The sequence below is a fragment of the Scyliorhinus torazame genome, chromosome 7 (assembly GCF_047496885.1).
Source record: "Scyliorhinus torazame isolate Kashiwa2021f chromosome 7, sScyTor2.1, whole genome shotgun sequence".
Lineage (NCBI taxonomy): Eukaryota > Metazoa > Chordata > Chondrichthyes > Carcharhiniformes > Scyliorhinidae > Scyliorhinus > Scyliorhinus torazame.
In genome coordinates this window covers 84,914,733-84,926,984 of record NC_092713.1, presented here as the reverse complement: position 1 = coordinate 84,926,984, position 12,252 = coordinate 84,914,733, and the positions used below count along the sequence as shown (strand labels likewise).

Here is a 12,252-nt window from a genome sequence, read left to right as displayed (position 1 = left end):
TTTCTGTATACAGAGTAATTATACATTAGTCATAAATACTCTCAATTTTACATGTCTGCCAGTGGTATTTACCATGTATGTTCTAAAGTTCTCCAATTAAACATAATTTTTCATTATTACTTTTAAAGCAAAGAATGAAAACTAAACATTGGGTGGCACAGTGGTTAACACTGCTGCCTCACAGCACCAGGAACCACGTTCAATTCCGGCCTTGGGTCACTCTCTGTGTGAAGTGTATACGTTCTACCTGTGTCTGGGTAAGTTTCCTCCGGGTGCTCCGATTTCCTCCCACAACCCAAAGACGTGTGGGTTAGGTGAATTGGCTATGATAAATTGTCCCTTAGTGTCCAGGGATCTGCAGTTTAGGTTGTGGGGTTATGGGTATAGGGTGGGGAGGTCGGGGGAAGTGGACATGGGGAGAGTGCTCTTTCAAAGGGTCTGTGCAGACTTGATGGGCTGAATGGCCTCCTTCTGCACTGTAGGGATTCTATGATAATGACCAAGTTGCCACAACTGTGGGGGTTCCCAAAAAAGTTACAAAACATGAATAAAAATCTTTTGAGCATAGTTAAAATAAAAGCCACAATGCATTCATTGCCATTGCAAAATATACAACATTTATTTCAGAATGGAAATAATACTTTTCAAAGAACAGAGTTCATGGAGCTGGATAGCAAAACTACATTAACTATTCATATCATGTATCAACCACTTCAATACTATTTTTGGAGACACTTAACTAAAGGGAAAAATACTCAAAATATTTGTTCATCTGATTTGTAAATTGCTTGATTGAGCAACCTAATTGTAAGAAGCTTATTAGAAAAGTAACGTTCTTATCAAGTAGTTTTGTTACATATTCTGACAATTAATTTTATTGATTGGTTTGAGAGGACAAATCAGTAAATGGAATTTTTGTCAAATGGTGTCAGTTTCCAATGATAGTCCAAATATGATGTACGCTCACTGGTGCTGTATTGCCAACTAACTGTTTTGTACAGATTTTCAAATTTCAAAGGCATAAAAAGTAAATATAAAATACACATTTAAATATGGATTCCTGTCATGAGAAAGTAAACAAAGGCAAACAGCAGTAATGAATTCTAATCAAACAACACTGTGATTTAGTTTCACACATAATGCATCACTGCATTGCTCACAAAAGGAGGTAGAGGTGACCAGAGTTCAGTTTTTTTCATGTGCTTTTACAATTGATAATTTTGCTGTTTTTTTCTTTGTTTGTTACTTGGGGACTACAATAAATTATACAGCTTTAGAATGAGCTTTGTGCTTTTTATTCCCAATTTCTTCCCCTATTCCTCTAAAACCACTGCCAGGCTAAGTTTCAAAAATGTCAGGAGCCATTTGGTACCTCGCCGAAGTGACCATTTTTCAAGTGTGAGTCGTAATAGTGAGCGCTGGTTAACTAGATAAATTGGAGGTAGGTCGCAGCAGCTTGAGTCTCATCTTGTCCTCACTCAAAGTTTATACCATGCATTTTTGAAAAAGGGTCACTGGATAGCAAATAGAAGCATGAACGCTAACACCCTCCATCGCATGCTTCCCAAACTGACACCCCACAACCACGAGCTCCAGCATACTGCAGCTTGTTAACTCCAGACAGCACAAACGTGAAACTGGGATGATACTGGTCCATGTATCTGAGGTCCACACTAATGCAGTGACCAACTAAGCCATCAGGCAATTGGGATTTTGTTTCTTATCTAGTTAACAACATTTTCTTTTTCAATAATGTTGCTATTTGACGGTGGTTATCTGTATCTCCACTTTCTGTAACTTGAAGAGGGGTCTTTCTTAAACTATTTGTTGACTGAAACTTGGGTTTTTCACCTTCAGACCAGTTGATTAGTTTTTGGGAAGTGTTAAGGTTCCCTGATTTGCAAGCACAATGCAGAGGTGTGTCTTTGGTGTTATCTAAGGCATTAATGGCAGCTCCACTAATCAACAGCAACTCTACCAGGTCCTCGTCACCATGTTCTGCTGCTATATGCAATGGTGTTTTCCGCCAAACATTCTTAACATCTGTGTTTTTATTTTTTCCAGCCAATAAAAGAGCTTTGACAACAATGCTATGGCAATTGCTGGCTGCATAGTGCATTGGAGTATTCCCATCCATATCCTTTGCAGCAAACTTGGCCCTTCTGGTTAACATCAAAGATACAACGTCCAAATGGCCTTCATTCGCAGCCAAATGGAGGGGGGTCTTCTTCTCTATATTTACTGCATTAGGATCTGCCTGGTTTGACAGAAGTAGATCTGCAATAGAGACATCTCCAACTAGAGCAGCCAGGTGCAAAGGTGTTTTCATACACTTGTCTTTGGCATTCACATTTGCTTTATTCTGGATGAGGCACTCAGCTGTCTCTCTGTTACCTCTTTGTGAAGCAATATGTAAAGGTGTAACTGCTTCTTTAGTGACAGCATTGACTTTTGAACCTCCTCCTATCAAAGTTTCTATCATTGGTCGTTGGTTATGAAAGGATGCAACATGTAAGGGTGTTTGGTTGCCAGAGCCAATTATGTTTGCATCCATGCCCTGGTCCATCAACAGCTTTGCAACAGAAAGTGAACCAGTTTGGACTGCAAGGTGTAATGCACTGTCCATATTCGGTATCCTTTCATCTAAACGTGCACCTTTATTTATCAGGATATCGACAGATTCAGCATGGCCAAGTTCTGCTGCTAACAGTAAAGGGGTGTATTGCATTCCATTTCTGGTGTTGATGTCGATGCCTTGTTCAATGATAATGCCCACAGTTCTGTATAGATTTTTCTGAACTGCTTTAAAGAGTGCACTGACCAAGACAGCAGAGTTAATTTCACTGACATGCTCCAAGAGCAGCTTTATCAGGAATTGATCATTACTATCAAATGCTACATGAATCAAATCAACATTGACCTTGGCTCCAGACTCCAGCAGTACTTTCACAGTATTGAGATGTCTTTGGGAAATAGCATGAAACAGCGGGGTCCTGTTCTTCTCATCCTTAGTGTCAACTGGAGCTCCATATTTGAGAAGGATTTGCGCGAATTTACTTTCGTCTCTGAGTGCAGCCATGTGCAAAAAAGATTTCTTACTCTTCTGGTTTCTGGCTTCTTCTTTCAACATCAACTTCACCATGGAGAAATGACTGTTGGCTGCAGCTAAGTGCAATGGACTTCTGGATTCTTTATCCAAAGCATAGATATGTGCTCCAGCTTGGAGAAGCATTTTAGCTGCAGCTAAATGCCCTTCCACTGCAGCCCGGTGGAGGGGTGATTGTTGTCTGTTATCCCTCACCTCTACCTTTGCTCCTTTATTTAATAAATATTCAATAATTGCAACATGCCCATGAGCAGCAGCAATGTGCAACAGGGTTTCATTGGAAGCATTGGTGCCATTTACATCACTGTTTCCAAAAGCTCTATCCAGACTGGCAAGATCTCCTAATGCTGCAGCTTGGTAGAGCTCGGTGATTTCAACTTGGTTGGGTTGAGATCTAGCAGCTCCTTTTAGTAGCTGATGTGGGTTCTTTTTAGGCGTTATGTCCTGTATGAATTCCTCTGACGCTTTTCGGCTGTCCCTGGGGATTTCATCCTTATCTTTTTCCAAAAGGTATCCCACCAACTGTCTCTTGGCTTTTCCAAAGCCACCAGACACACTACTGACATAGCTTCTTATGTGATTATACAGAGCTGGTTCCACATACTTGAGGCAAGGATAGAAGAACAGTCTGCAGGCTCTCTCGCCACAAGAAACCAACATATCCAGAACTCTGGAATTCTTTTCCTCTCGTGTCTTGTAGCTTAATACAGCAAATCTCTTATCTGCTGAAATGATACAATTCTCAACCAACCAGTCCAGAAGATGATCAGTGTTGATAATTCCTGCTACAAGTTCCTTTTTCTTGCTCTGCAGAACCTCAATTGCATATGGATTTGTAAAAATACCTGTACTGTTAATGGCCATTGTGGCAGATCGACATGTATACGGATTAAGGTGTAGGTCGATTGGCAGCAGAAAACTTTCTCTTTCTGTCAATTGTCGAACCTCAAAGCAAAGTCTCTGCATTTCATCAAATATACGGACAGTTCTTTCCATGGCTGAAAGTCAATCATCATTAAGCTGATGTAACTTAGCGTTATAATCGAATCCTCAGCGGCTGGTAAGATTGCAACTTGTATTAAATGAGTCCTAATCCAGAATGAATCGTTAACTGCTCCACCAAACCATAGCAACAAGGCCGGTTACTTTATTCCAATACAATAACGATATCAACATCTTTTGGCAAACATTTTAAGTTTGGCCTGAACAATAAATATTTGAGAGATTCTATCAGGTCCTGAACATAAAACTATCAAAAGAAAGTCACCTTTCTCTCCTGTGAGCCAAACCTTTGTGATTGCCATCCACTAATCTAATGTAGGCAGTCTATCGGGTGACGTGGAAATCTACACCTTAGCTACTGTTGCTTAGAGTCTGTTAGGTCTTTGTGTGAAAAGGCAAAACAACAACACACGACTAATGGCAGGAGAAAACCATAAGCTGTTGAGTATGCATCTGAAACTATTGATGTGCACGTATCCTAACTAATATTTGCAGTTGTACAGTTTGCTTACTTTGCGAGCAACTCGTGGTTATTTTTCCCAGTATTGATAAAAATGACCTACAACAATATACCTATGCATTTTGTATGGACAGATTAAATTAATTGACTATCTTGTTTTAAAGCTGCAAGTGACTTATTTGTTTGTTGGGCTGAACCACTGATTGAGTTTTGTAAGACAGCACAGCAGCATTTCAGTGACTTAAACCGCAGCTCCTAAGATGGCCGAATATCTGCATGACTGTAACTTACAAATTCCAAATTAAAAATGGAGTCAGGCTTTCTAGAAGAACCCATCATCAAAGATATTCACTCCAGGGGAATGTGAATGGCCACATCCCCAGATCCATTCACAAAACATCCAAACTGTATATTCAGCAGGGTGCGGATCAAGCCATTTGATGTAATCACTTTGGATAATGGACTGTGGCTGAGAAGGGAACTCATCCAGCCACAATCTATCAGGCCTAAACCATGGACCTAGAATTAACTTGCTATGACCATGTTTGGGTAACTGGTCGGTTGATGAGGGGATCATGAGACAAGACAATTAACCCTATTTTATGCTTTTAAGAAACTATTTTTCCTCCAGACCAGAAAAAGAAACTAGCTGAAAACAGAAGAAGAAGGTCCCTGACTGCACTCTCTCTCTCTCTCTCCATCCATCCTGCAAGTTTGAGCTCTGCCTGTTGGTTGATCAACAACATGCCACAGACAGTGTTTTAGGAATCAACGCAGCAGCTTCTGCCTAGCAAAAAAAAATTAAATTATTTGTCAACATCTTTAAATCACTGCAACACAGAATTTTGAAAGACCATTAAACCCTGAAACTTTGCTGATGGGTTCTTCTGGAAAAATATTTTTAATGGCTTTGGAATTTGTACAATACAGCCATGCAAATATTTGGCCACCTTCGGAGCTGCTGTTTGAATCACTAAAATGCTGTTGTTCAGCCATTAATCTACATAATCCTTATACCACAGACTATTATTGGAGTTGACAAAAACTACTTAATCTATCCTCTCGCTTTGAAACTTATGGCGTGCGTGTGTGAACATTTCAATGTATGTGTATGTGAGAGTTGGAGCATGTTTGTTATTGCAAAAACAAAAGACATGCTGTCAAATGAAGGAGAACTAGTAGATTTTATATACTTGGATTTCCAAAAGGCATTTCATAAGGTTAATATGTAAGATAAGAGCTCATGCAGATGGAAGTAATGTATTATATATTCTGGATAGAGGATAGATTAAGGACAGGAAGCAGAGTTGAGATAAATGGATCATTTTCAAAAAGCTACTGCCTCAGTTATTTACAATCAAGGAGCAGGACTTTCCTTACCCTCTGCGGCGTATTCAACAGCGGCGGAGGGTGACTTCTTGTACTGCCATTGTCAATGGGTTTTCCATTGAATGTACCACTCTCCGTCGCGAAACCCATACCGGAGGTGCACCGTCGGTGGGACCATAACATCAAGCTAGCATGAACGGCCAGAAAATCCCGCCCTATATTAATTGGATGAAGATCGAGAGAGTATTTCTAAGGAGGCAATGCAGCAAAGGATAACTAGATTGCTTCCAGGGATGAATGGGTTTCCCTATGATGAAAGGCTGAGTAAACCGGGTTTCTTCTCTCTGAATTTAGAAGAATGAGAGGTGGTCTCTTTGAAACAGCCAAGATTCAGAAGGATTTTGACAGGGTAGACATTGAGAAGTTGTCTTCCCTGGCTGGGGAATCTGGAACATGAATGCACAGCCTCAGGATGACGGGACGATCAATGAGAACTGAGATGAGGGCAAATTTCTTCACTTCAAGGGGTATGAGTCTTTGGAATTTTAATCTGTTCAATCCCAGAGGTTTGTGGATGCTCCATCTGAGAGACAATTTTGACCTGATATGTATGAGTGGGAAGGAAAGTGGAGTTGAGGCAGAAGATCAACTGCAATCATTTGGATGGTGGAGGAGGCTCAAGGGACTGAATGGCCTATTGGATGGTGAAGCAGGCTCAAGGGACTGAATGGTCTATTGGATGGTGGAGCAAGCTTGGGGGACTGAACGGTCTTTTCGATAGAGAAGCAGGCTCGAAAACTGACTAGTCTATTGGTTGGTGCTGCAGGCTCGAGGAACTGAATGGTCTTTTCGATAGAGAAGCAGGCTCGAGGGACTGAATGGTCTATTGGATGGTGGAGCAGGCTTGGGGGACTGAACGGTCTTTTCAATAGAGAAGCAGGCTCGAAGGACTGAATAGTCTATTGGTTGGTGCTGCAGGCTCGAGGAACTGAATGGTCTTTTCGATAGAGAAGCAGACTCGAGGGACTGAATGGTCTATTGAGGATGTCCTTGGGTTATGGTGCTAAATTGCGGGAAGGCTAACTACAACCAGATTAGGCAGGATTTGGAGGCTTTTTTTTGGGAGAGGCTGATTGAGGGTAAATCCACATTTGGCCTGTGGGAATCTTTTAAGGAGCAGTTGATGGGAGTGCAGGACAGGCATGTGCCGGTAAAAAGGAAAGGCAGGATTCAGGAACCGTGGATGACCAGGGAAATTGCGAGTCTAGTCAAAAAGAAAAATGATGCATACATGAGGTCCAGGCAACTAAAAACAAATGAAGCACTTGAAGAATACAGGGAAAGTAGAAAAGAGCTCAAACAAGAGTTAGGAGGGCAAAAAGGTGTCATGAAATGTCCTTGGCAGACAGGATTAAGGAGAATCACAAGGCATTTTATACGTATATTAGGAACAAGAGGGTAGCTAGAGAAAGAGTTGGTCCACCCAAGGACAAAGGAGGGAAATTATGCGTAGAACCAAAGGAAGTAGGTGAGATCCTTAATGAGTATTTTGCATCGGTATTCACAATGGATAGGGACACGTTGGTTGGTGGTGTCTCAGAGGGATATGTAAACACTTTAGAACAAGTCATTATTACGAGGGAGGAAGTGTTAAATGTGTTAAAAAAACATTAAGGTAGACAAATCCCCAGGGGCAGATAGCATCTATCCCAGATTACTGAGGGAGACAAGAGATGAAATCGCTGGGCCTCTAACAAAAATGTTTGTTTCCTCGTTGGCCACAGGTGAGATTCCAGAAGATTGGAGTATAGCGAATGTTGTCCTGTTATTTAAGAAGGGTAGCAAGGATAACCCGGGTAATTATAGGCCAGTGAGCTTGACGTCAGTGATAGTGAAATTGTTGGAAAAGATTCTCAGAGATAGGATCTATGCACATTTGGAAGTGAATGGTCTTATTAGCGACAGACAGCATGGTTTTGTACAAGGGAGGTCATGTCTCACTAATTTAATTGAGTTTTTTGAGGTGCCAAAAATGATTGATGAGGTAAGGTCTGTGGATGTTGTCTACATGGACTTTAGTAAAGCACTTGACAAGATCCCTCGTGGCTGGCTGGGGTCACACGGGGTCAGGGGTGAACTAGTTAGATAGATTTAGAACTGGCTTGGCCATAGAGGATAGCAGTGGAAGAGTGTTTTTCCGAATGGAAGCCTGTAACTAGTGGTGTTCCGCAGGGATCAGTTCTGGGACCTCTGTTGTTTGCAATATATATAAATGACTTGGAAAAAAACAAAGCTGGTCTGATTAGCAAGTTTGCAGATGATACTAAGATTGCTGGAGTTGCGAATGGCGATGAAGATTATCAGAGAATACAACAGGATATAGATAGTCTGCGAAATTGGGCGGAGAAATGGCAGATGGAATTGAATCCGGACAAATGCGAGGTGATGCATTTTGGGAGATCCAATTCAGGTGGGAGCTATAAAATAAATGGCAGAACTATCAGGACTATAGACACATAGGGGGATCTGAGCGTGCAGGTCCACAGATCCTTAAAAGAGGCAGCACAGGTGGAAATGGTGGTAAAGAAAGCATCTGGCATGCGTAAAAGTTTGCAAATTATGTTTACAGCATGGGCTGTAAACATCTATGACTATAGTTTTTTCCTTTAAAAAACAGATAGACAGTTAAATGGGCAGGGTGGGTATAGAGGGATACAGGCCAAATGCGGGCAAGTGGGACTAGCTTAATGATAGAAACTGGGCGGCATGGACAAGATGGGCGAAGGGCCTGTTTCTATGCTTGTAAACATCTATGATTCTATGACGGCGCAAAACGGCCCCGATCGCGATCGATTCAAGGCCCGAAAATGGGCTCGGAGCGGGGCCGCGAGGAACTCGGGGGGCGTGTCGCGAAAGCAGCGTTGTCAGCACGTGCCGGGCATTGGCGCCGCGTAAAAGTGGTGCTGTGTAACTGGCGTCACCTGCGCATGCGCGGGTTGGCCGGCGCCAACCCGCGCATGCGTGGTTGCCGTCCTCCCCGAGGCCGCCCCGCAAGAAGATGTCAGATGGATCTTGCGGGGCGCGGAGGAAAGGAGGTCCTCCTTCAGAGAGGCCGGCCCGCCGATCGGTGGGCACCTATCGCGGGCCAGACCGCATTTGAGGCCCCCCCGGTGCAGGAACCCCCCCCCCCACAGGCCGTTCCCCCCAGCGTTCCCACGCTGTTCCCGCCAGCAGCGACCAGGTGTAGACGGCGCCGGTGGGAACCCGTCGTATTGGGCAGGCCGCTCGGCACATCCGGGCCGGAGAATAGCGGGGATAGTGGAGAATCGGCATTTTGGGTGTCTCGGGCGATTTTCCGGCTGGCACCGCACAGAACACGACGGGGCCGTTCTGGCCGCTTGGGTGAATCGCGGGGAGGGCGTCGGACCAATGTCGCGTGGAAAATGGCGCGCCAGGCGATTCTCCCAACCGGCGCGGGAGCGGAGAATCGCGCCCACTGTGTCCAGAATTGGACACAGTACTGTAGTCGACCACACTACCAGAAGGACGTGGAGGCTTTGGAGAGAGTACAGAAAAGGTTTACCAGCATGTTTCCTGGTATGGAGGGTATTAGCTATGAGGAGAGATTGAATAAACTGGGATTGTTCTCCCTAGAGAGACGGAGGCTGAGGGGCGACCTGATAGAAGTTTATAAAAGTATTAGGGGTATAGATAGGGTGAACAGTTGGAGGCTTTTTTCCAGGGCGGAAATGACAATTACAATGGGGCACAAGTTCAAGGTGAGGGGGGAAGGTTCTGTGGAGATGTGCAGGGGAAGGTTTTTAGGCAGAGGGTGGTGGTGGCCTGGAATGCACTACCAAGTGAGGTGGTTGAGGCAGATACGTTAGCGACCTTTACGACTTATCTGGATAGGCACATGAACAGACTGGGTATAGAAGGATACAGGCGGTTGGTCTAGATAGAACACACGATCGGCACAGGCTTGGAGGGCCGAAGGGCTTGTTCCTGTATTGTTCTTCGTTCTTTGAATGCCAAAGCAAGTGAGAGTGTGAGGACCAAGCTGGCTTGTCGCATTAAATGTAAGCAAAAATGGTGGGTCACAAAAGTCGGCCAGCATGGGTTGCGACAGTCGGCTGGCATGGGTCGTGAAAGTGTGCCGGAATGTGTCCCAGAAATGGCTGGTTGATAAAAATGGGTCCCCGGAAAAAAAGTTTGAAAAACACCGGAGTAGACTGATAGGGCGGTAATTGGCTGGGTTGGATTTGTCCTGTTTCTTGTGTACAGGACACACCTGGGCAATTTTCCACATGGCTGGGTAGATGCCAGTGTTGTAGCTGTATTGGAACAGCTTGGCTGGGGGGGGGTTCAGTACTATTGCCCGAATATTGTCAGGGCCCATAGCCATTTCAGTATCCAGTGCCTTCTGCCATTTCTTGATATCACATGGAGTGAATCATATTGGTTGAAGACTGTGATGCTGGGCACCTCCGGAGGAGCCTGAGATGGATCATCCACAGCACTTCCGGCTGAAGATTGTTGTGAATACTTCAGCCTTGACCTTTGCACAGGTGTGCTGGGCTCCTCCATCATTGAGGATGGAGATATTTGTGGAGCCTCTTCCTCCAGTAAGTTATTTAATTATCGACCACCTTTCACACCTGGATATGGTAGGACTGCAGAGCTTAGATCTGATGCATTCGTTGTGGAATCGCTTAGCTCTGTCTATTACTTGCTGCTTATGCTGCGCTGTAGCTTCGCCAGGTTGACACCTCATTTTTAGGTGTGCCTGGTGTTGCTCCTAGCATGCTGTCCTACACTCTTCATTGAACCAGGGTTGGAGAGCAGCACGGTGGCGCACTGGTTAGCACTGCTGCCTCGCCGCGCCATGGCGCCGGATTCGATCCCGGCCCCAGGTCACTGTCCATGTGGAGTTTGAATATTCTCCCCCTGTCTGCATGGGTCTCACCCCCACAACCCAAAAAGATGTGCTGGTTAGGTGAATTGGCCACACTAAATTGCCTCTTAATTGTAAAAAAATAATTGGGTACTCAAAATTTTTTTATTTTTAAAGAACAAGGGTTGATCCCCTGGCTTGGTGATAATGGTAAAGTGGGGGATATGCTGGGCCATTAGGTTGCAGATTGTGCTTGAGTACAATTCTGCTGCTGCTGATGGCCCACAGCGCCTCATGGATGCCCAGTCTTGAGTTGTCTGATCTGTTCAAAGTCTATCCCATTTAGCACCGTGGCAGTGCCACACAACACGATGGAGAGTATCCTCAGTGTGAAAATAGGGCTTTGTCTCCACAAGGACTGTGCAGTGGTCACTTCTACCGATACTGTCATGGACAGATGCATCTGCAGCAGGCAGATTGGTGAGGATGAGGTCAAGGATGTTTTTCCCTCTTGTTGGTTCCCTCACCACCTGCTGCAGTCCAGTCTAGCAGCTATGTCCTTTAGAGTTTGTGGTACTACCGAGCCACCCTTGGTGGTGGACATTGAAATCCCCCACGCTGAGTATATTCTACACCCTTGCCACCCTCAGTGCTTTCTCCAAGTGGTGTTCAACATGGAGGAATACTGATTCATTAGCTGATGGTGGATGGTACATGGTAATCAGGTTTCCTTGCCCATGTTTAACCTGAAGCCATGAGACTTCATAGGGCCCAGAGTTGATGTTGAGGACTCCCAGGGCATCTCCCTCCCGACTGATTACTACTGTGCTGCCACCTCTGCTAGGTCTGTCTTGCCAGTGAGACAGGACTTACCCAGGAATAGTGATAATGGTGTCTCGTACATTGCCTGTAAGGTATGATTCTGTGAGTATGACTATGTCAGGCTGTTGCTTAATTAGTCTGTGAGACAGCTCTCCCAACTTTGGCACAAACCCCCAGATGTTAGTACGGAGGAATTTGCATGGTCGGCAGGGCTGGGTTTGCTATTGTTGTTTCTGGTGCTTGAGTCGATGATGGGCGGTCCGTCCGGTATCATTTCTTTTTTGTGTTCCTGTAGTGGTTGAATACAACTGAGTGGCTTGCTAGGCCATTTCAGAGGGCATTAAGAGTCAACCACATTACTGTGAGTCTGGAGTCACATGTAGGCCAGACCAGGTAAGGATGGCAGATTTCCTTCCCTAAAGGACATGAGTGAACCAGATGTTTTTTTAACGACAATCGACAATGGTTTCATGGTCATCATTAGACTTTTAATTCCAGATATTTTATTGAGTTTAAATTCCACCACCTTCCGTGGTGGGATTCGAACCCGGGTTCCCAGATCATTACCCTGGGTCTCTGGATTGCTAGTCCAGCAACATTCTTTATTGAAGTGGGCCCTCATCTCTAAAAAGAGCTTGT

General features: G+C 44.4%; 1 protein-coding gene across 1 annotated transcript; it reads right to left on the bottom strand.

Moving 5' to 3' along the window:
* Nucleotides 1-715: 715 nt before the first annotated feature.
* caiap (CARD- and ANK-containing Inflammasome Adaptor Protein) lies at nt 716-4,291 on the bottom strand. Its single transcript, XM_072512867.1, has one exon. It carries the CDS (start codon nt 4,100-4,102, stop codon nt 1,721-1,723), a length of 2,382 nt encoding a protein of 793 aa, XP_072368968.1. The 5' UTR covers nt 4,103-4,291; the 3' UTR covers nt 716-1,720.
* Between the last annotated feature and the right edge of the window lie 7,961 nt (nt 4,292-12,252).